The following is a 21,993-nucleotide window of genomic DNA, read 5'->3' on the forward strand; positions in this document are numbered from 1 at the left end:
TCTGATTATCTTAAATTGGGGCAGTGGGAAGAGGATTGGCCACCGGAACCCCACCTTTCCCGGTTTGGAATCCTTTGTTAAGGGATGAGGCATGGAGGCCTGGACCAAGCCACACGTGCACACTAGAAGAGGATTACAGGGGAGGCTCATCTTCTTGTCCAGATGCGGCTTGGTGATATGTGGGACTTGCACAAAGGTGTAGACATACAGGAAAGAAGGAGTGTCTGAGTTGAAGCAGAGAGGGTGGGAGGTGAGTTTTTGGTCCAAGTTAGGGCTGGAGCAGATGGTGAGATGACTTTTTTTCAGGGCGTTCAGATCTTTACCCCCACCCTGCTGACCTCTGACCTAGAAAGGTGGTGGGCAATGGTGCTTTTCCTGAGGGACTCCCCCCCCCATGTCTCCCTCATCACCAGCGCCTCGCCCGGCCCCTCTTCCTCTTACCTCCATAGCTGGCACCAGATAGCTAATGCCATGTTCCCTCCCTATGGCAGCGAGGTGTGGAGGCAAGGGTGGAGGGGAGTACCGGCTGCAGCGCCAGCAGGTGGGCGCGCATGGCACCGAGGTGGGTGTGTTGTGTCTGGGCTGCGTGGGGTGTGGGCATGTATGCACTTGCCGACTCTGCCAGCTCCCCAGGAGAGGTGCTCCACTCTGCCAGGCACCAGAGGGAGGATGAGGGCAGAATTTCTCCTCCCAGGACCCAGCTGGTAGCAGCCCTTAACTTCCAAGACCCTGGCTCCCCAAGCCTGAGCTATGACCTCCTTTGCTTCACTCAACACTGGCTGTGGTCAGATGAGCCTCCGCAAAGAGGGCGCCTTCTAAGTGCCCTTCTTCTCTCTTTTGGGGGCTCTACCCGGCAGTCCCTGCCTAGCCAGATGCTGCTGGTGAAGGCTTTGGTCGTACTGGGAAGAAGCTGAGTCACATAGACCCAGGGCAGATGAAGCCACAGCAAGAGGGCTTTCAGTGAGATGTCAAGAGGGACACCTCTTTGGAGAGGAAATAAAAGCCATTGGTCCAGGTGCCTCTAGCATTTTATCACTCAAGTTCCTGAGACAAAGGGGGACCATAGCCCTGGCTCCCTCAGTCCCAGCGAGGATTCACTCAGGGATGGCACTGTCTGCTCTAGGAGGAGTTTGTCCCAGTACCTCCTTGCTGAGGGCCCCATGGGGGTGAGTAGGAGTTCTGTGCAGCAGCTGACTGACTGCTGCCCAGCAGGCTCAGGGCAGGGGGGGTAGCAAGAAGCCCCAGAAGCTACCATGGCCCCGTGCTTGCAGGCACTGCGGCGTGAACATCCCGCCATCTGGGTCCCTGAGCGGGTTGGAGGGGGTGCCAAGGAAGGGAGCAGGGAGAGGGCTGAGAGGGAGAGGGCTGAGAGACAGGGATACAGATGGGGGCGAGGGGGGGCACCGGGAAAGACAAGAAAGAAACAGATCCAGAACGTGAGATGGAGACCCAGGGGGGAAAGTGGCAAAGAAGAGAGACACCCAGAGACAAGAGAGCCTGAGATGTGGAGGGAGAGACAGAAACTGAGCAGGGAGGAGACAGAGACAGATGGAGGCCCTGAGACACAGGGGGAGACTGAGAGACCCAGATGCAAATGAGGACAGGGAGGGGGGAGACCTGAGCTGAGATAGAGCCAACTGCAGGAGAGGTGGAGCCTTGAGGAGAGAGAGCTAAGCCAGCCAGTAAGGGAGGCGTGGGACAGGCTAATCAAGACCGCTGCCAGGGGCTCCTGTTTTCCCTGCTGTTCTCGTAATGAGGTATTTGAGTCCATCGATTCTGGTATTGATCAGATTGGGGGCCACTGCAGAGGGGGCTACTGGGTGTCCCTGCAGGCTGAGCCCCAGCCCTTTTATCCTTCCCCACGTCCTGTTTTCTCCCACTGCCTGTCATTAATTTTTTCCTGCCTGGATGATATGCGACCCACTGCCCCTGGCCCTCTCTACCCACCTATGACCAAATGGTATCCCAATGGTGGTCTCATGCTCTCCGGAGACCTGGCAGGATTGATATGCCCAGAGGAGCTGGTGAGAGGGACAAAGATCCCAAAGGACATGAGGAGGGGGCAGGGAATGACTGAATTCAGGAAGTGTATGAGCTGATGTAGGATGAGTATCAATGTATGCAACAGCTGCCAAAGCAAAGTACATGGAGCCCAGACCTTGAGTAATCTAGCCATCATCCATCCAACCATCTATCCATCCATCCATCCCACACTGGTATCTTATGCATCAGAGTTGACCTAAGCACTGGTGTGCTGATACATATTTAAGATCCAACACTCAAAATAAAACCCCAAACACACCCTGATTTGTAGTATTTGCCAATTTCTGTGGTGAAAATGCGCTTGCCATAGCCAATTTCAAGCTACCAATATGTCACTAAACGTGGAGTTGAGAGAGATGCACTCTGAGCTGAGTTTGAAGGACCAGTAGAATGGAGCCAGCAAAGGGCACGGGAAGGGGTGGGGCCAAAGGCACCAGACACTGAAACTAGGCCTTCGGATGAGTGGGGCACTGTGGGGGGTGGGGGGGAGGGGCTGGAATGGATCAATGACAAGACAGGACATTGAAACCAAACCAAACAAAACCAAAAACCCAACAAAACCCAAGAGCAGATCCTGAGAGGCATAGGAAGGAGTTTTGATTTTATCCTGAAGGTGATAGGTTTCCCACAAAGCCGAGCAGATCAATGATGTGATCAGGTTGTGTTTTATCAGAAGTCTTTTGGAAGCCACGTGGAGTTAGAGAGGAAAGGTGGGAGGAGAGAAAGGAGGCAGGAAGCCAAGAAGAAGGCTACTGTGGTGGTCTAGGCAGGAGGGACTGAGGAGAGAGCTGAACTGCAGGGCCCAGACCTGTGTGTGGGAGTAGGGGGCAGGGGGTAGCAAGGATGGCTGTTAGGTTTCTGTTTGGTATAGGGACAGATTTGAAAGATGGGCTGGGGGCCATCCTAGAACCTCTCTGAAAGGGAGTGGTCCTGGTCTCTGTCCTGGGCTGCATTGAGCCCTCCAGGGGATGGTTCTTGGGGACAAAGGTGTTTCCTAAGCATCCCCTTCTAGGGTCTAAGTGACAGGGAGGTACAGGTACTAAGCTCATGTTCTAGAAGCAAGGTGACAGCAGGTAGGGCTGGGGGAGCAGAGAGAAGAGGGCTGGGGTAGATGGCCTTATAGGTCCAGAGAAGACAGAGTGGGAAACAATTCTGCTTGCTACTCAGTCTCTGGACCTGTCCTGTCACTCCAGATACTTGTCCAGAGAGGGTTTCTATTTATAAGTGAGTACAGTTGGCTATTCTCACTGAGGGAAGCTAAGGATAGGGCGAGGTGTGTGTGTGTGTGTGTGTGTGTGTGTGTGTGTGTGTGTGTGTGTGTGTGTGTGTGTGTGTGTGTGTGTGTGTGTGTGTGTGTGTGTGTGTGTGTGTGTGTCCAGATGTGGTATGTTTCAACATTTGAAAGGAGTCACAGATTCCTTTTACATTTTACTTGAAGTTGGGAAATTCTCTTTCCACAAAACACATACAATGCAGCATAGACACACCCCAGATAATAGCCTTTGAAGGCAAGGCTTTGTGGGACACCATTCAAGCCTGTCTTTTGACATCCAGGTAGAAGAGTTGGAGCTGGAAGGCAAGCAAGGTATTGGGGGATATTCCTGTGACAGCTGATCTGGCCCCCACTTTCAGGGCTTCTTGGGTGTGGGAACAAGAATAGCACTATTTTGGCGATGTTTCATTGAGGAGTGTTCATGGCCTTCAGGCATCTCTTGGTTCTAGACTCCCTGATTCTGCATGGGAAGAGAATACTAGAATGCCAGGGGGTTGTGGGCAGAACCAGAGCACCTATGCCATGTAGATGCTAGAGGAAAAGCCATTCTTGCCCAATGCCACAGGGGGAGGGGCGCACCCCAGGTGAGGGATTTGAAAGTGCTTGTGGGGAACATGGCTGTAGAGAGGTCAGGAACTGCAGAGCAGCTAGGTATAGCGAGGAGGGGCCTTTTAGAGCCAGGCTGGGAAATGCATCAGTGGCATGGGATGTGAGGAGTTGGGGCAGAGGTTGACATGAGCCTAGCTTAGCAGTGTTGAAGAAATCTAGAGCTCCCTGTAGGTGCAGGCTGGGTAGGGACAATGCCTGGAGCTGTTTCCATTCTTCCAAGCAGAGGCAAAGGGGGCCCCACAGCAGGCCAGCTGGGAGAAGAAAGGCAGAGGCAGGACAGTGGTTCTGTTGGCAGGCCCTGTGGCCTGGGCACCTGACTGTCTGGAAGGATGAAGGACAGGCATGCATCCCAGATAACACCAGCGTTCTCAGACAGATTTACCAAGGGAGGGTGGAGCCAGGCTGTAGGAGCAGGAGCAGGTTTGCAAGAGGAGGCAGGGGGGCTTTGTTTTTGGATGTGTTGAGTTTGAGGTGGCAGCTGGCCATGCTGGGAGGGATATCAGGCAGGCTCTGGCTCTCTGACTGAAGAGCCAGGGATTTGTAGGGAGATTGCTTAGTGTCCTCTACACCCTAGTGACAGCTGGAGAGTTGGGAGTGAGGGTGATGGTAGAGGGAAGGCACCAAATTGGGGGGGGGAGGGGGAAATGGGTCTAGACTGAGCACTAAGAATGTTGGCCTGAGAGGAGAGCGAGATGGATGAAGACAGGCAGGAGGTGGCCACAAAAGGTCAGGGACACCAAGCACAAAAGAGGCAGGGCTGGTCCCAGCTGAGTGTTACCAAGCCCTACTCACTAATGGGATGGTTGGAAGAAGGTCCCTAGAGAGAAATGACACGGGTGAGTAGGGCTCAGGGATCAATGAAGCTGGACTTGTGTAGAGGGTTTTCTACTTCGGGGCAGTGGGGAAAGGGGCAGAGGAGGGTGGAGAACTGATGGACACAGGGATTAGCAATATGTGGGAAATCAGACCTGGACACAGGTAGGGGAGAAAGGAAGGGAGATGAGGAGGAGATGGTAGCGGAGAGGGGGGCAGCAGAACTGTGACCCAGGAGGCCAGGGTGGGTTTGGGCTGGCACTGAGGGACACTGCTTCGCCATTCCTACTTCTTTGTCTTGCTAAGACTGAGTTTGTGTGTCCTGTGCCCCTGAAGAGCAGTTCTAGGAGACAGAGGCAGAGACCCACAAAGAGGAGGAGGAGGAGGATGGTATGGTGCATGAAGGATTATGCAGCCCTGGACTCAACCTGACTTGCCCCATCAGCACAGCCTTGATTGTCACTCTGGTGTTGCTCAGCAGTTCTAGAGCTGCACTGGAAAGATGCAGGTGTAAGGACTCACCTGGGCAAGAAGCCCAGCCTGGGAGGAGCTGGCTCCTCTGACATTTACACCACTAGGGCAACCTTTACCTGCCCCTGTCCCCTCTAGGAGCTCTGGGCCAGAAATTGTCTAGGTGGGTGAGTGGCAGAGGAGGAGGCTCAAGGACTTTTTAAGTAGCAGAGGGCCCTGGATTGGCTGTCCAGACACCAAGTTAACAATGGCAGTGCTGTTCTATCTGGCTTGTATGTTTATGAGGAAGCCTTCTGGGAGCTGGGGAGATGACAGCAAGTGGCTAAAAAGTCAGTTCTTGCCTTGCGTGCCTGGTGAGGAGGCACTGGGGATATAGTGCTGGGGAGGGAGGTATGTTTAGAGAGGCCCGGCTCCAGCTGAGAGGGAAGGGCTAGGCCGTGAGCTGTGAGGCCTGTGGGATGCCTTAGGACTGCCCTACTGTCCCCTGACTTCCCACACCTCCTTGAAGGCTTCCCTTCTGATCCGGTGACTCTTATCCATCCCTGTGGGCTGGCTGGTCCATGACGCCAGGGTGGGTGAGTGGGAACATCAGGCAGAGCCTTCAAAAGTGGAGATAAGCCAGGCATGGTGGTACATAGTTGTAATTCCAGCACTGGAGAGATAGAGGCTGGGGGATTGTGAGTTCAAGGGCAGCCTGAGCTATAGGGAAAGACACTGTCTCAAACAAAACAAACTAACAGAGGTGAAGTGAGCCAAGGAGTCCGAATTGGGAAGCAGAGATTGGCAGGGGGAGTGGCTCAGAGCTGAGGCCTGTAGATAGGGCTGGTGGGACTTATCTCAGCCTCCCCTCAGCTCTGGCTCATCTTGTTCACCTCTTCCCGCCTTCCCTGGGCAACACACATCACTCTTTCAGAGCTGGCTCCCAGGCCTCCTGTCTGGACCACTGCAGTATCCCTTAATTGGTCATCTCTCCCCTCCCAGCCATCCACATGCTGCCACTACTGCAGCCAGATTAATCTTCTTAATACACCATTTTGCAAATCTCTTCCCTTCCTGTACAAACCTCAATGGCAGCATTGTGGGCAGAGGCAAGTCCAGCCTGAGTCCAGGATAGAGACCATTCTGCCTGAGCTCTGTGGGGCCCTATCTACCCTCTAGATTCTTGACCCTGAGGATGCCGGACGTGTTCCTTCCTGTGTCCCTTTGCTGGAGGTGCTCACCACAGGTGAGCTGGCTGCTCATCTCAGTTGTCTCTGAGCTCTGTGGTACTCTTGGTTTTTCCTGAGCTACAGCTCAGAGCTTCTCACAGATATCTGGGCCCATGGGACCATCCAGGGTTGGCCCTGGGCTGCAGGTTTTCACAGGCTTTAATTCCTCTGCTCTACAGAGTAGCTTCTTCACGGGATGGTGTTAAATTTGTTTAACTGGAGCTAGCCCTGGTTACAGAGGTGGGACAGAGTGGGCAGGCCCGTTGTCTTCAGGTACAATCCCACCTTTTTTATCTCACAGGTGGCTGATGGCACAGGTTTGGGGAAGTATGGGGCCTGTGAAGCAGGGGGCAGCTCACCTGGGTCCACCCTTGCTGCTAGCCTCAGGAGGGGAGGAGTTTACAATGAGTATTACCAAAGAGCAGAGGTCCAGGTTCAGGCTCCCTGGCATCTATCTCCTCCCACAAGGCTCCACTGGGCCCTGACATTTGTGAACCTCAGGAAGAACTTGACTGAGACCTGAGAAAGGATTACTGAAGCTGAGAGTCAGTGAGGCAAGGCTGGAATCTGCTTAAGCGCACTTGTGTGCATTGTGTTGGTTTTCTCTGCATGAGGAGGGAGCATGACATTGTGGAAAGAGCCTCAAGGTCAGGGGTAAAGGGGAAGTACAAAAGCCCAGGCCATAAGCCTTTCTGAGGGAGCCATGTGACCTCCATCTAACTTCCCTAGCCCTCTGGGAGGGTCCCATTCTTCCTTCATTTGGTCCTGAGCACAGAGGAAATGAAATGCTGGGCTCAGCAGAATCAAGCTCCGCTTCGGCCCCTTGGAGGCAGCTGTGGCCAGAATTACGGCTGTGGTCCCTGGGGCTAGCATGTTGCTAAGATTGCATCCCTATGTCCTGTCCTACATCTACAAAACATTCCAACCTCTGATTTAGTAACATGGACAGACCTGACTGTCTAGGACAGGAGGGCTTTTTTCCATAGATTTCCATGGATTACTGGACCCTGGAGAGAGGCATGATGCCTATTTACAGAAGACTGGACAGGCTAAAGGAAAAATGCCTAGCCCAGCTACACCTGCAGCAGACACGCATGCATCTGCACCTGAGCAGACATGGGTATTTCTGCAGAGCTGCTTGTCAGGATGGAGAGATTTTAGTCTCTGCTTCCCCACCCCACTCAATGAGGACCAATGATGTAGGCCTTAAGGGGTCCCCTGCACAATCCTTCTCAGTGAACTTCTTAGTGTGAAGGTGAGAGGGGTACATGTGTTACGAGTTGTCAGTGCTAACTATGAAGAACACAGGTGATGACATTGGGGCAGAATGAGACCAGTCCTCTGTGCAGTAAACATCCTTTTAAGATTTGCTAATGGAATAAATATATACCAAATCTATCAAATCTTTCAGCTACTTACAATTTTTTTTAGCCAAATTTGGTATTGTATGGCTGTAATCACAGCTACTTGCATGGCAGAGGCAGGAAGATTGAAAATTCAAAGCCAGCATGAAGAAGTTAGTGAGACCCTTTTCAAAACAAAAATACAAGTAATAAGTCTGGGGACATGGCTAAATGGTACTAGAGCTCTTCCTGAACATGCTTACAACCCTGGGTTCAGATGCTAGCACCACAAAAAAGAAAAAAGAAAAGGGTTTTGGTAGCTTTTTTTGAAGTACAGATCGAATATGTTATATTCATTCAAAATGTAAGTATTTGAGGTTTCAGTTTGCATATACATAATGGGATATCTTGGAAATGGAACCTGTGCTTTAATATGAAATTCAATCATGTTTCATATATTCCTTGTACATATTGCCTGAGGGTAATCTTATACAATATTTGTAGTGCATCTGTTTTTTTTTTTTGTTATTGTTGTTTGTTTTGTTGGTTGTGGGGCTTGAACTCAGGGCCTGGGCATTGTCCCTGAGCTCTTTTGCCTCATGGCTAGTGCTCTACCACTTTGAGCTATAGCTCCACTTCCAGTTTTTGTGGCTTGTAATTTTTTTGGAGTGGTTAATTGGAGGTAAGAGTCCTACCAGGACTTTTCTGCATGGACTGGCTTTGAAACACAATGCTCAGAGCTCTACTTCCTGTGTAGCTGGGATTACAGGCATGAGCCACTGGTGCCTGGCATCTGTATTTTGATTGTGATCTGTCACATGTGGTCAGGTGGAACTTTTGACATTATGTTGGTGTTGAAAGAGATTTGGAGCATTTTGTACTTTGGGCTGTCAGATTAAGGATGCTCAATTTGTATAATTTATATGATGTGTGAAATCTACACATTATAAGTATACCTCAGCTGTGTGTTCATGTCAACTTGTTCTTTATTCATGCATCTCTGTTAGTTTGAAATAAAACAATATCCATTAGGAGATGCATGAACATTTGGTGCATTCCTGTGTGTGGTTTCACCAGCCCTTCATGGGTCTGGATCTTGACTCTCTAGTGTTAGCAGGGTGACGTAGGTAGGGCCCTATCCCTAACTCTTCCTGACCTGTGCCTTTGCGCCAGTCACCTATCATCTTTTAGCCTCTTCTGCTCATCTGAAGCACCCAGCAGAGGAGGATGGTTATGCGGTGGCTCATAGAATAAAGCAATGGTGAATCTGAGACCTGGGAATCTCACACTAGGTGGTTATTACTTGTCATCTTTATCCAGTCCAAGGGTGGAAGATGGGGCAGGTAACAATGACCAGACCTAGAGGCAGGTGCATTGTTCCTCCCTCCCTCCTGGCAGACTAGATTTGAGGTGCAGATCCTGATCCAACTGGGATCAGGAGATACCTCCACCTTCTGCACCATGCTCACACTGGAGGGACCAAGCATCCTGCCTCAGTGCAACCCTGTTAACTAGGTCAGTTGGGAATGTCCCCTCCTGCTCCCACTCACAGAGCTCAAAACTTGCTTGCGATCTTCCAGAGCAGTGTGCTGTAGGTCATAATAGCTCTGCCCTCCCACCCCTGGTAGCTGCTCACCCTCTGCTCAGCTGGCTGTCTGCCCTGCCTGCGAACTCTTTCTGCCTTTGAGAAGAACCCCATTCATAGAATATGTCTCCCTAGTAGCTATGGGCCCTAAGGTCCTAGCAACCCCCTACTAGTGAAAAACCCCTTTCTGCCAGATCTCCTCCCTTCCTTCCAGGCTGGCTGCACAGACAGGCCCATTAGGATACATTTGGTCATGCCCAGGAGCTGGCTGTATGCTTGTGTAGCCAGACGAGGCAGCTGGGTGAGCAGGAGGTGGTGTCTGATGGAATCAAGGCCTCATTTGGCTACGTCTTTCTTTTTATGGTAGTTTGAACTCAGGGTCTCATGCTTACTAGACAGGTGATCTACCACTTGAGCCATGTCTCCAGCCCTGATATTGTGAGCAGCTTCTATAGACTTTGGGCTTTGGGTTTACCTTTCCCCTGTTAAGTGGGCAGTGGGCTTCATTGAACCAATTACATCTCTACCTGTATTCCAGCCCTCAATCTAGCCATGCCCCCTCCCTTTCCCTTCTTCCTTCAACACCCCCCCAAACTTTAGCTCTGGTTTCCCATGTAACCCTTCCCTTCCCTCCCTGACCCCCTGGGGAGACTAACCCTTTGGAGTTCAAGTGCCAGTTCAAGACTGAGCCTTTCTCACAGTGTTCACCTCTCACCTTTTCTTCTCTGAACTACCGGATTTACTGCTCAGATTACTTATTTTGGCATTGAGGCAGGATTTGGAGCCCCTTGTGATTATTCAGCTGTTTAGTGTGTGTACAACTTGTTTCCAGCTAGACACTGTACTCTTGGGAGGCAGGCGTGAGGTTGGCATTTTTTTCCAGCTTCTTCAATGCCTGGTACATTGCTAGGCGTCCAGGCAACACTCCATACTGGAAGGGCTGTGACTAGTGAGCTGGAACAACAAATGAGACAGGGTTTGTCACTTATTCTTCTAAGAGCCTCTCTAGGATGCATTCTTGGTCCCAATCCCAGACCGTGCATAGGAACATAAAAAGAATTACCTCTGATGGTTTTTGGTTGGCCAGAGAGGTTGAGAATTTTGCTAAAGATCACAGAGTGAGTGACAGGATAGGCTAAGGATTATTCCAGGTGTCTTACGTGTTCTCAGGCTGAGGCTGCAGGTGCTTCTTCATCCCGGAGGGGGTCTTCCTCTTTCTCATTGACTGGGACTGGAAAAATGTGCATTCAAGGGGGGGGAGTGGGTCTGGAAGGAAGCAAGCAAAGCCAGTGATTGTCCAATGGAAGGCTGCCAAGTTCATGGAGTAGTTAATGGCCACAGACTGTGTGGCTCTGTGACTGGCTGTGCATGTGAAGCTTTGGCCGTGACTCTCTGATTTGAGCTGGTTTTGTTGTCTTCCTGACCTGGGCCACTGCACTGGTGTGGTAGCACAGGACAGGGTGGTCTCCAAGCTCCCAGGGAAGGTAGAACAAAACCCCTACACAGACCCCAACAAGTCTGTGGCCTCAAGATCATGGCGGGACTGACTGGGGGCTCTGGGTTTCATGTGGGCCTTTCCCAAGGTTGCTGTCCTTAAATGCATTTCTCCTGGATCCTGAGGGGGTCCTGGAGAGGGTCTTCCTCACAAACCCTCCCAGAGTTGCTGTTCCTGCTTCTTATCTCCTGGGGGCCCCAGAAGGACTGAGATACGGGGTTCAAGGATGAATCTACTCTTTCATGCCTTGTTGTCTTCTAGCCTGAAGAGCTCACCAATGCCCTGGAGATTAGCAACATTGTCTTCACCAGCCTCTTTGCCCTGGAGATGCTGCTGAAGCTGCTCGTCTATGGCCCCTTTGGCTACATCAAGAACCCCTACAACATCTTTGATGGTGTCATTGTTGTCATCAGGTATGACTGCCTCCCACTGCCTCTTGCTGTCAGAATGCCAGCAGGGGTGGTATAGGGAGAGGAATTGTGCAGCCCAGCCTATTCCTCTGAGGTGGAAGAGTCTGGAGCCCGCCAGATCACACTGGCTCGTAGACTGTACCACTTTCCCCAGGTAAGGGCCTGTCTGTGGTCCCATGCTCAGCTCCATCTTCTCTCTGGGCCCTACCTGTTCTTGTGGACATGGGGCACCTAGCTCCTTTGGGTGTTCCTTCTCCAGTCACCTGTCCCCAGCTCTACCTCTTATCCATAACCCTACCCAAGCCTGGAGTAGGTAGCTTTGGGGAGGAAGTGGAGGAGTCAAGTCTAGCCAGCTTCCCTGCTTTCAAAGTGCTTGGAAACAAAGTTAGCTATTAGCAACTTGCTTTAGGGTTCCAAGACCCTGAGAGAGTATTCCAGTTCCACCCCCCCATTCCCTCCATTACCGGCCTGGGGCCAGGAGAACTGCTTTATTGGTTTGGAGAATTGGCTTTAGATTTCATTAGAAGAGAACAAAGCAAATATTCCATAACTTGATGTAGTTGCATTGGCTTGATTTAGGGAAAGGGTAACCTGCTGCCAAGAGGTACTCTCTGGCTAGGAGGAGAGAGAGCAGTGAGGACTGGGGCTTGTCACCTGAATCCTCCCCACCTTGGAGCCTCCAGCCTGGAGTCCCAGGGCCCATACAAGCCTCCTTTCTCATGCCTGGCTGGCCAGCTCAGCCCCAGGTGTGCTGAGTCCATGGAAAGGGAGGGTTGGATGCAAAGGTGTAGGGCTCAGGCTACCTGCACCCTCCTGCAGCGTGTGGGAGATCGTGGGCCAGCAGGGGGGTGGCCTGTCGGTGCTGCGGACCTTCCGCCTGATGAGGGTGCTGAAGCTGGTGCGCTTCCTGCCGGCGCTGCAGCGGCAGCTCGTGGTGCTTATGAAGACCATGGACAACGTGGCCACCTTCTGCATGCTGCTCATGCTCTTTATCTTCATCTTCAGGTGAGCACGAGCTCAAGTGAAAGGTGGAAGGAGGGGGAGAGGTGGGCCAAGCAGGGGAGCAGGGCCTTGGGGTGGGGGAGGGCTGAGGGTGGGAACACTGGGCCCTGAGGCTGTCTGTGGCTCCCTGTGTCTTCAGCATCCTGGGCATGCATCTCTTTGGCTGCAAGTTTGCATCTGAGCGGGACGGGGACACACTGCCAGACCGGAAGAATTTTGACTCCCTGCTCTGGGCCATCGTCACTGTGTTTCAGGTGCCAGGGTCACAGGGCAGGGGTCACAGGGGGTCACAGGAGTGGAGGCCATCTCAGATCAAGGTCTTGACCCCTGTCCTCTGCCTACAGATCCTGACCCAAGAGGACTGGAACAAAGTCCTCTACAATGGCATGGCCTCCACATCATCCTGGGCTGCACTTTACTTCATTGCCCTCATGACCTTTGGCAACTATGTGCTCTTTAATCTGCTGGTCGCCATTCTGGTGGAGGGCTTCCAGGCAGAGGTAACCCCCCCTGCTCTACCCACCTTAACCTGCCTGAGCCAGTCCCATTTCCAGGAGTAGTGGCTGCCTGTTTTGAGCCACTTCCTCCCTGCATTGCCAGGTGTGAGGGCTGGGCCGAGAGGTCCCTCTGGCAACACCCCAGGATGGGTGGCACTGGATCTCATGTACCCCCTGTCTCATCACACAGGAGATGGGAAGGCTGGCTGGGTGGAATCTCTGGGTTTTAGGTTAGTGGCCAGTAGGCTTCTCTGTCAGTCAGCTAGAACCTTCCCAAGCCAGGGCCAGGTACAAATGGAACAGCTGGACCCCGCTCCCCCCCAAACACAAGTGCACCGTGGGACTTCTAGGGAAGATCCGTCTGGGCTAAGGAGTGTGGGAGGCTTGCATGCAAGTCATCTGAGCACAGGCTGAACTGATAAAGATGCCACCAGGGCCAGGACAGGGCTGAGCTGCCCAGGGTGAGAAATGAGCCCAATTAGCTGCAGGCATGGCAGAGATGAGCGTCCTATTTCCAGCCCAGACTCACACCACCTCCGTCATCAATTAATATTGATTCACATTGATCCTATCCTGGCGTTGCCGGGGCACACAGCCTCTGTCCAAAGGGCTTTACCCTCTACCCCACTGTCTTCTCCCTCAGCTCTGCCTCTTCCCACCTGAGCTCTCAGATCCTATCTAGCATCCTGGTATCTCAAGCAGGCCAGGTTGACCCAACCTAGAAATGCTCCAGGTTGGGCCTGGAAGTAGCTCTTGGTCCACTTCTCTCTGGGTGACCCGGATGGAAACTCCCGCTGCGGCCTGGTCTATAAATACCTAGTACACGGTGGAAAAACAAAAATCTATTTTCCAACCCTTTCCCAACCTTTACAAGGGAGGGCTGTTCCCTATGGGCCAGGCTAGACTGGGGGGGGGCAGTTTGCGGGTACCTCTATCCTACACCAACCTTTCTCCCCGCTTCGATTTTAATTCTGTAGTTATCTATTATCAAATTTCCTTCCTGCTGGGTGGCAGCGAGGGTAGCTGTGGGGGAGGCTTTGAGGGTGGCTGGGCCTCTAATAGGAAAGGAGGCCATCAGCGCTCTTCCTGGAATTTCCAGGGTTTCCCTGGGGCCTGAAGAGTTGATGGGGGTCCTGTAGGGCTCCCTCAGAGCCAGTGTCTTTATGGCCTCACACCTGACTGTTGCTTGTGGCTTGCAGGGGAAGAGTTGAGTGAGGATGGGTCCCCTTTAGCCTCTTTGAAACAGCAGCTCCTAACACTAAGTTTCCCTCACAAAAATTCCCAGGGAGCTCTGTTGGGAAATGGAAAATGCCCAAGCCCATTCCTTTCCCTCCCTGCCATCAGCCACCATGGCAGTCCTGGCGGGGGGGGGGGGGGGGGGGGGGAGGGCGGTTCCCCAGTGCAGACAAACCCCCTCCCACCACTCAGCATTCACCAACACCTTGTTAAATTGAGTGCAGCTGAGCTGGCCTGGTTGCTAGGCAGCAGTGATGGCTGAGTGTGGGAACAGAGCTGCCTGGCCAGCTTCAGCCCAGCCCAGTCACCCTGGCCCTGCTGGAGATCTGTGTGAATGGCTCCAGCATGGAATGGGTTGACAAAGGCTCCCGAGTCTTCAGAGTATAAGTTCTCTAAGTACAGAGAGGGTGTCAGGGAGGACCTTGGGCTGGGATGAGGTGTGGTACCCCCTTCGTGAGGGTGATCCATAGCTGTAGCTCTGAAATACCCAGGTGAAGGGACCTTTCCCTCCATTGACCTGCATGTGGTGACCCACACAGACGGAGGGCATTCTCTCCTTTGTGGGGTTTTAGAAGGTCCCAAGGGTCTAACAGGAGAGTATGGCTTTGCTGTTATATTGGTCTGGAATGTTGTTTTGGTTTGGTTTCTATTTTTTTTCTTTTTCTTTCTCTTTTACAAATAAAACAACCCACCTCAGAGTAGGGCCACAGATGTCCCATTTTGATAGACTTCCTCAGCAGAAGATCTCAAGGGTAACCGCCCCCCCCCCTCCACTGGCCTTGTCATTGTGCCAAGAGTGGGCAGGGGGTGGCCCTGGAGACAGAACCTGCTTGGCTGTTGATTTCCTGACTCTCAGGGGGGAGCAGCGCCCTGAATTCCAGTCTATTTATCATCCACACACTTAATTAAATGAGCAGGCAGCAAGGCCCTGTGTGCGGCCATTAATTGATATTAAACAACATCAGAGCCATCATCCCAGTGTTACTTGTCACACCGTGTGACCTGTCACATCCCATACCACTCAGAGCAGCCAGATCCTTTCTGACTTGGAGGGACTGTGGTTGTGAGTCTGAGAAATCAGGAGGTCTGATTGTGCCTCCTGTTTGAAGCCCAGTCACTGGCTTCTGTCTCCTTCTCCTTCTTTCCCTCCCTGCCTTTACCCCATACCCATGCCTCAGAGTCCGGGAGCAGTGTTCTGAGCTGGAGATGCTAGATACAGGGTCTTGATCCACAGCCTCTTTCTCTGCATGAACTGTGTCACTTTTCATAACTTCACAGACCTCAGGTGCCTCTCCCTAGAAGATGGCCACGGTGGTGTCATTGCCCACCACCCCTCCATGCATGGTCACCGCTGTTTCTAGTGTGACCGGGGACCTTGAGCCTTCCCTGCCTTTGTTTCCTTATCCGTGGCTTCTGCCCACACCCTTCAGATTCATTGTGGCCTGGGGGGCCCTGTGGTTGAAATCTGCAAGGCCATCCGGTCCCATTCCCCTACCTTACCCCGTGTCTCTTGCTTCCCTTTGCTCTGGGGTGTGGACCCTCCTGTGTTCATCCTCTTGGGACACTGCTGACATTTGAAGGCCCTAGTGCCTGTGACCAGCAGTCCTCCCCTGCCTCCCCCTTTCCCTGTAGGAAATCAGCAAACGGGAAGATGCGAGTGGACAGTTAAGCTGTATTCAGCTGCCTGTCGACTCCCAGGGGGTAGGTACGAGATCACAAGTCAGCATGCCCCTGCGCCCATGCCCTCCCCCTCCCCAATTCTGCCTCCGTGTCTCTGTGCTCCCATTCACGCTCAGCTGCTGTGCAACCTGTGGTAGCCGTGGTGGTCATTGGTGTTGTGAGGTTTGCTTTGATTTTAAGTCCCTTCCCCCTTGAGGACACAGAATGGAGGAGCCTCTTGGCCTCTACCCTCATCAACCCACAGGCACATTCCCATCTCTGCCAGGCCGATGGATAGACTGGTGAAGGAAGGGACTTAGAATCCTCTGTGTGCACGTGTGTGTGTGTGAGTGTGTGAGTGTGTGTGTGTGTGTGTGTGTGTGTGTTGGGGGGGCATCCTGTGTGCCTGTGTCTACACTGAGGTCCCAGGGCATCCAGGACAACAGCCTCAGTGGAGTTAAGACCTGTGGCCATGGGACATGCTCTCCCTACTTCTCTCCCTTTCACTCATTGCCCTGGGCCTCCATTGGAGATCCCAAACTACTTCAACTCAGGACAGATCCTTGGAGGATCTGGAAACGGGGGTATGGCTCTTACCAGGACATTACTGGAATTTTTAAATTCATCAGAGTCTCAGGCTCCCAAATGACCTGATTAGGTCCAGCCCACTACCTCAGGACATACTCATCCTGTGGCCCCCATGTTGAGCATGTGCCTTGTAGTTTCCTTACACTGGCACTGGAATTTGGGGCGAAGCCAGGTTTCCCATGGGACCCCATGGTGCTGCACATCTCAAGCAGCCCCCTGGAGATCCCACTTGATAATTAAAGGCCTCGTTAGGGATGTAAACCAAGTTAATGAAAATGATCCCCTGAGATGCCAATTACCCAATATTTATGTCCTTATCAAAAGTAGCAATCAAGTATTTTTTAATAACTTCTAAAGGAGAAGTATGTAATTACTGGGGAACCTACTGACCTGCTAAGAAAGAAGGAAAGAACTATCTCAGAGATAGAGAAGTAGAAATGGGGCCAGAGAGGGTCTGGGGTTTGGCAAAGGTAGAGAGCAGGGGCGAACAGACTGAAGTGACATGTCCGGGCCACTCTTGCTGGCCAGGTTATTTTAATGTTTTAGGGGAGGTCCTTAGGTTGGGAAAGGAGGAGTCATGGAGAGGCCTGGTGGCCTCAAGTAGACTTTAGTGAACATTTCACTCGGGTCTCCAGCTCCTCCAGCCTGTGTCACCTGCCTGCTGGCCACTCATTGTAGCCCCCATCTCAGTCTTACTGCCATTCCAGTGAGGCTGGTTGTGCTATTGACTCTGGTGGCCTTTATCTGAGGTGTGGCTAGTGAGAGGCAGAGGCACAGCCCTGGTAAACCTTGAGTCCCCAGCCTGGGTAGTCTGGCCTGCTCCTGTGCATGCCTCGTCGTGACGTGGTTGCTGGTTCCTGTGGCCCTTTATGTGGTGTGTGCGTGTGAAGAGAGGGGAGACCTTGGTCCAGCCCAATGACCCCTGCCTGCAAAGGCCCTGATGAATGGCCCACTGCTCCCTCACTCTAGGGAGATGCCACTAAGTCCGAGTCAGAGCCTGATTTCTTCTCACCCAGCGTGGATGGCGATGGGAACAGGAAGAAGCACTTGGCCTGTGAGTACCTATCCTGGAGTTGCAGCCCCTGGCCTCAGGACAGCCCTGAATGGACTCAGACTCTCTCCCTCTGTCGTTCTGCAGTGGTGTCCCTAGGAGAGCACCCGGAGCTGCGGAAGAGCCTGCTACCACCTCTCATCATCCACACAGCTGCCACACCCATGTCGCTGCCCAAGAGCTCCAGCACCGGCCCTGGAGAGGCTCTGGGCTCCAGTTCCCGCTGTACTAGCAGCAGTGGGTCTGCTGAGCCTGGGGCAGTCCATGAGATGAAGTCACCGGTAGGAGATGCTCATGGGTATCCATAGTGGGAGAAGTAGAGAGCAGGAGGAAGAGGGATGGAGGTGGATGAGCCCAAAGACACAGCGCTAGGCAGGCCTGGCAATGCAGACAAATGAAAGAGCTTTAGCCTTGATAGTGAAAGAGGAGGACCCTTATGCTTTCTTCTGTCCCCTCACTGGGTGACCTTGGACAAGACTTCTCAGAGCCTCTTCTGAAAAAATGGGGTTTGGACCCCTCTCTTCTCACACGTTACCACATTAGTGGAACTCTCCTCTAGTTTCTGAGTCTGTGGCAGACACTACTAGACACACATGCTATTGTGTGAGTGTGTGTGTGTGTATGTATGTGTGCTCACATTTGTGCTAGTACTGGGGCTTGAACTCAGGGTCTAGGTGCTGTCTCTTAAACTTTTTTGCTCAAGGCTGATACTCTGCCACTTGAGCCATAGCTCCATTTCTAGCTTTTTTGGTAGTTAATTGGAGATGAAAATCTTATGTATTTTTCTGCTGAAGCCGGTTTTGAACTGAGCTCCTCAGATCTCAGCCTCTTGAGTAGCTACGATTTACAGGTATGAGCCACTGGTGCCCAGCTTCACTTTTTCTATGTGCAGGACCTAGGGTTTGAACTCAGGGCCTGGGCACTGTCCCTGAGGTTTTGTACTCAAGGCTAGCATTTTACTACTTGAGCCATGATTCCACTTCCAGCTTTTATAGTGGTTAAATGAAGGTTTATGAGTCTCATGGACTTTACTGCCCAGGCTGGCTTCAAGCCACAATTCTTAGATCTCAGCCTCCTGAGTATCTAGGTTTATAGGCATTAGCCACCAGCACTCATCTAATACTTTACTTTTAATTGACAAATAATTGTATGTATTTGTAGAGTAAAATGTGATGCTTTGATATATTTATACATTATAGAATGGTTAAATCAAGCGAATTATCTTACCTCACATACATTTTTGTTGTTGGTGGTGGTGGTAGTGGGGATTGAACTCTGGGCCTGGACGCTGTCCCTCAGCTCAAGGCTAGCACTCTACCACTTGAGCTACTTCTGGTTTTCTGGTGATTTATTGGATATAAGAGTCTCATGGACTTTCCTGCTCAGGCTGGCTTTGAACTGCAATCCTCAGATCTCAGCCTCCTGAGTAATTAGGATTACAGGCATGAGTCACCGGCACCCAGCCTCCCATACATTTTTTAGTTATAAACATTGAAAATCTACTCTTAGCAATTGTGCAAAATACATTATGACATCATTAACTGAGCTATGCAATAAATCACAAAATTTTGTTCTCTCTCTCTTTTTCTTAATTCTGCCATACTGGGGGCTTGAACTGAGGGTCTCATGTTCTTGCTTCCTTTTTTTTTTTTTCTGCTCAGGGCTAGCCTTCTACCATTTAAGCTATACCACTGTTTCTAGCTTCCTGCTGGTTAATTGGATATAAGAATCTCATTGACTTTTCTGCTGGGACTGGCTTCAAACTAGAATCCTTACATCTTAACCTCCTGAGTTGCCAGGATTACAGGCCTGGGCCATAAGTGCTGGTTATTCCTCCTTTCTTTCTTTTTTTTTAGTATTGTTTTTATTGTAAAGATACTTACATGAGTAAGGTCACGGATACATTTCCTATCAAGCATTGTTACCCCCTCCTTTGTTTTTCCCTTACCATCCCTTCCCTCCCCCCCTCCCCAATTATTCCTCCTTTCTAATGGAAACTTTGTATCTTTGACCAAGATTTTCTCATTCCTATCTGTAAACCATATTTTGCTATCTAGTGATATGAGGTTAACTTTCTTAGAGTCTACAAGTGAGATCATACATTATTTGACTTCCTGTGCTGGCTTGTTTCGCTTAGTGTAATGTCCTCCAGAGTTATCCATGTTATTACAAATAAGAGAATTTCCTTCTTTTTAAAGGCTGAATAGTGTTCCATTAAATAAATGAATTACATACATTTTTAACCCATTTATTGATTGATAGTCTTTACGTTGGCCATTATGGACAGGGTTGCAGTGACCATAGGACAGATGTACTGAGTTCAAATACTTCTGACATATATCCAGTAATGAAATTGCTAGATTATGCTGTAGTCCTATTTTTAGTTGTTTGGGAACCTTCATACTGTTTTTCATGATGGCTGTACTAACTTATACTCCTACCAACAGTGTGCAAGGCTTCCGTCTCCCCATATCCATCTTGATAGCCATTCTAACATGTGGGAGGTGCTGGCTCATTATGCTTTTAATTTACATTTCACTGGTGATCAGTGATGTTGATTTTTTTTTTCATATATCCCTGTTGGCTGTGTGCCTTCTTCTAAGGAATGTCTATTCAAGTCCTCAGCTACTTTTTTGTTTTGTTTTTGTGTTGGTTCTCGGGCTTGAACTCAGGGCCTGGGCACCGTCCCTGAGCTCTTTTACTCTATGCTAACCATTCTACCTTTTTGAGTCACAGCTCCAGTTCTAGCTTTTTGCTGATAAGAGTCTCATAGACTTTCCTGTCTGGGCTGGCTTCACACAGTGATCCTCAGATCTTAGCCTCCTGAGAGGCTGAAATTCCAGGCAGGAGCTACTGATACCTAGTTCCTGTGCCCACTTTTTAATGGCATTGTCTTCTTGCTTGACTTGTTTGAGTTTCTTCTCATGGTTATTTTACTTTACCTATCACCAACAATGATAAGTAAATGAAGAACAAGGGCTATTTCCATATCTCCCTTACAGATGAAGAAACAGGCACAGAGAAGTTTAATAACTTGCCTCAGGTCACACAGCTGAATGGGTGAGCCCAGATCTGAACTCTGGCTTGGAGTCCAGGTCTCTTGTTCACTCCCAGTGTCATGCCCATGAAGCTTACCAGAGAGGACAGAGCTCTGTAGCCCTGAATGAAACCACTCCTCCTTTTTTCCTCCCCTCAGCCTAGTGCCCGCAGCTCCCCACATAGCCCTTGGAGTGCAGCAAGCAGCTGGACCAGCAGGCGCTCCAGCCGGAACAGCCTGGGTCGTGCCCCAAGCCTGAAGCGAAGGAGTCCTAGTGGGGAGAGAAGGTCCCTGTTGTCAGGTGAGGGCCAGGAGAGCCAGGATGAGGATGAGAGCTCAGAAGAAGAGCGGGCCAGCCCAGCAGGCAGTGACAGGCGCCATCGAGGCTCCCTGGAGCGTGAAGCCAAGAGCTCCTTCGACCTGCCCGACACACTGCAGGTGCCCGGGCTGCACCGCACAGCCAGTGGCCGCAGCTCTGCCTCTGAGCACCAGGACTGCAATGGCAAGTCAGCTTCGGGGCGCCTGGCCCAGGCCCTGCGGCCCGATGACCCACCGCTAGATGGGGACGATGCGGATGATGAGGGCAATCTGGTGAGTCCCTCGTGGACATAGTGACCCTTCACTGCTGACCTCAAGACAGGGCAACTGTACCCAGTGGGCAGTGTGTCACGGCGATGTCCCCCCTGGAAGCTGACCTCCAAACGGGCCCCTTTTCCCCCTCTGCTATCCTGCAGAGCCCTGGGTCTCTGTCATGCCTGGGGCTGCGGCCCTGCTGTCTTTGGTGGATATGAATGGCTTCAGGCAGATGTGTATGAATCTTTCATGGCCCTCCCCCTGTGACTCAGAAAGACCCATCACTCATCTCTCTAAACTGATGTCCTTCTCCTGTCCCCTTTTCTCATCTGGACCTCATCACAAGCCTTGACTTCTAGCCTGTCCTTACCCCTCCCCCCCTCCCCCAGCTTCCTCACGCTTGCCCCCTCCCCCTTCCTGCCCTTTACTCTGGGGATGGATCCAGGGCTCCAGCATGCAGGGTTAACATGTGAGGAGAAGGATCAGTCTCCTCGGTCCAGGTGTGTCTTTGAGCAGACAGCTGTGATGAGTACAATGTTTGATAATTGATGCAGCTTTCAAGCCCAGCAGGGAGGGAAGGAAGGAGGAGGGCAGGAGGGAGGATGTGGGGGTGGACTAGGATGGAGGCAGGGATGGGAAGAGCAGAAAGCTTCTGTTGAGGGAGGTAGAGGGGTAGAGGGGGAGATGAAGCAGGGAGTAATGGTGATGTTCAAGAAGAGACAACCCATAGGGCTTAGAGGGACATGGGAAGTGGTTTCAGGAAGAAAGAGAGGTATAGCAGAGGGCTGGGCTAGAGGTAGGAGAGGCAGAGACCAGATCAAGGGTCTGGTGCTGTCCAGGAGTCAAGATGTGTTGGGGGAGGGGGTGGTCTCGGCGGCTTCGTTCTGCTCAGGCCCCAGTGTTCTTTCCACAGAGCAAAGGGGAACGGATCCGAGCCTGGATCCGAGCCAGGCTCCCTGCCTGCTGCCGTGAGCGAGACTCCTGGTCTGCCTACATCTTCCCTCCTCAGTCGAGGTAGGTTGGGGGTCTAACCTATGCAGTGCAGTGCTGTCCTTCTGTGGGCATGTAGGGTCCTTCAGGGGGTGATCTACCAGCGATGC

At 51.6% G+C, this 21,993-nt stretch overlaps 1 protein-coding gene across 11 annotated transcripts in view; it reads left to right on the top strand.

Annotated features, from left to right (window-relative positions):
• The window catches only part of Cacna1g (calcium voltage-gated channel subunit alpha1 G), a 66,449-nt gene that overhangs the window by 18,758 nt on the left and 25,698 nt on the right, over positions 1-21,993 (top strand). For 6 of the 11 annotated variants that reach the window (XM_070028356.1, XM_070028353.1, XM_070028359.1 and 3 more), the window contains 9 exons: positions 11,102-11,253; positions 12,070-12,255; positions 12,392-12,506; positions 12,597-12,752; positions 15,618-15,686; positions 17,202-17,286; positions 17,371-17,564; positions 20,480-20,911; positions 21,807-21,907. In XM_070028356.1, coding sequence (XP_069884457.1) covers positions 11,102-11,253; positions 12,070-12,255; positions 12,392-12,506; positions 12,597-12,752; positions 15,618-15,686; positions 17,202-17,286; positions 17,371-17,564; positions 20,480-20,911; positions 21,807-21,907 — 1,490 coding nt within the window. The remainder of the gene's footprint in view (positions 1-11,101; positions 11,254-12,069; positions 12,256-12,391; positions 12,507-12,596; positions 12,753-15,617; positions 15,687-17,201; positions 17,287-17,370; positions 17,565-20,479; positions 20,912-21,806; positions 21,908-21,993) is intronic. The other 5 variants (XM_070028360.1, XM_070028361.1, XM_070028354.1 and 2 more) reach the window with 1 other exon arrangement.

This window comes from Dipodomys merriami, unplaced genomic scaffold (genome assembly GCF_024711535.1).
Source record: "Dipodomys merriami isolate MVZ:Mamm:240054 unplaced genomic scaffold, mDipMer1.0.p SCAF_19, whole genome shotgun sequence".
NCBI lineage: Eukaryota > Metazoa > Chordata > Mammalia > Rodentia > Heteromyidae > Dipodomys > Dipodomys merriami.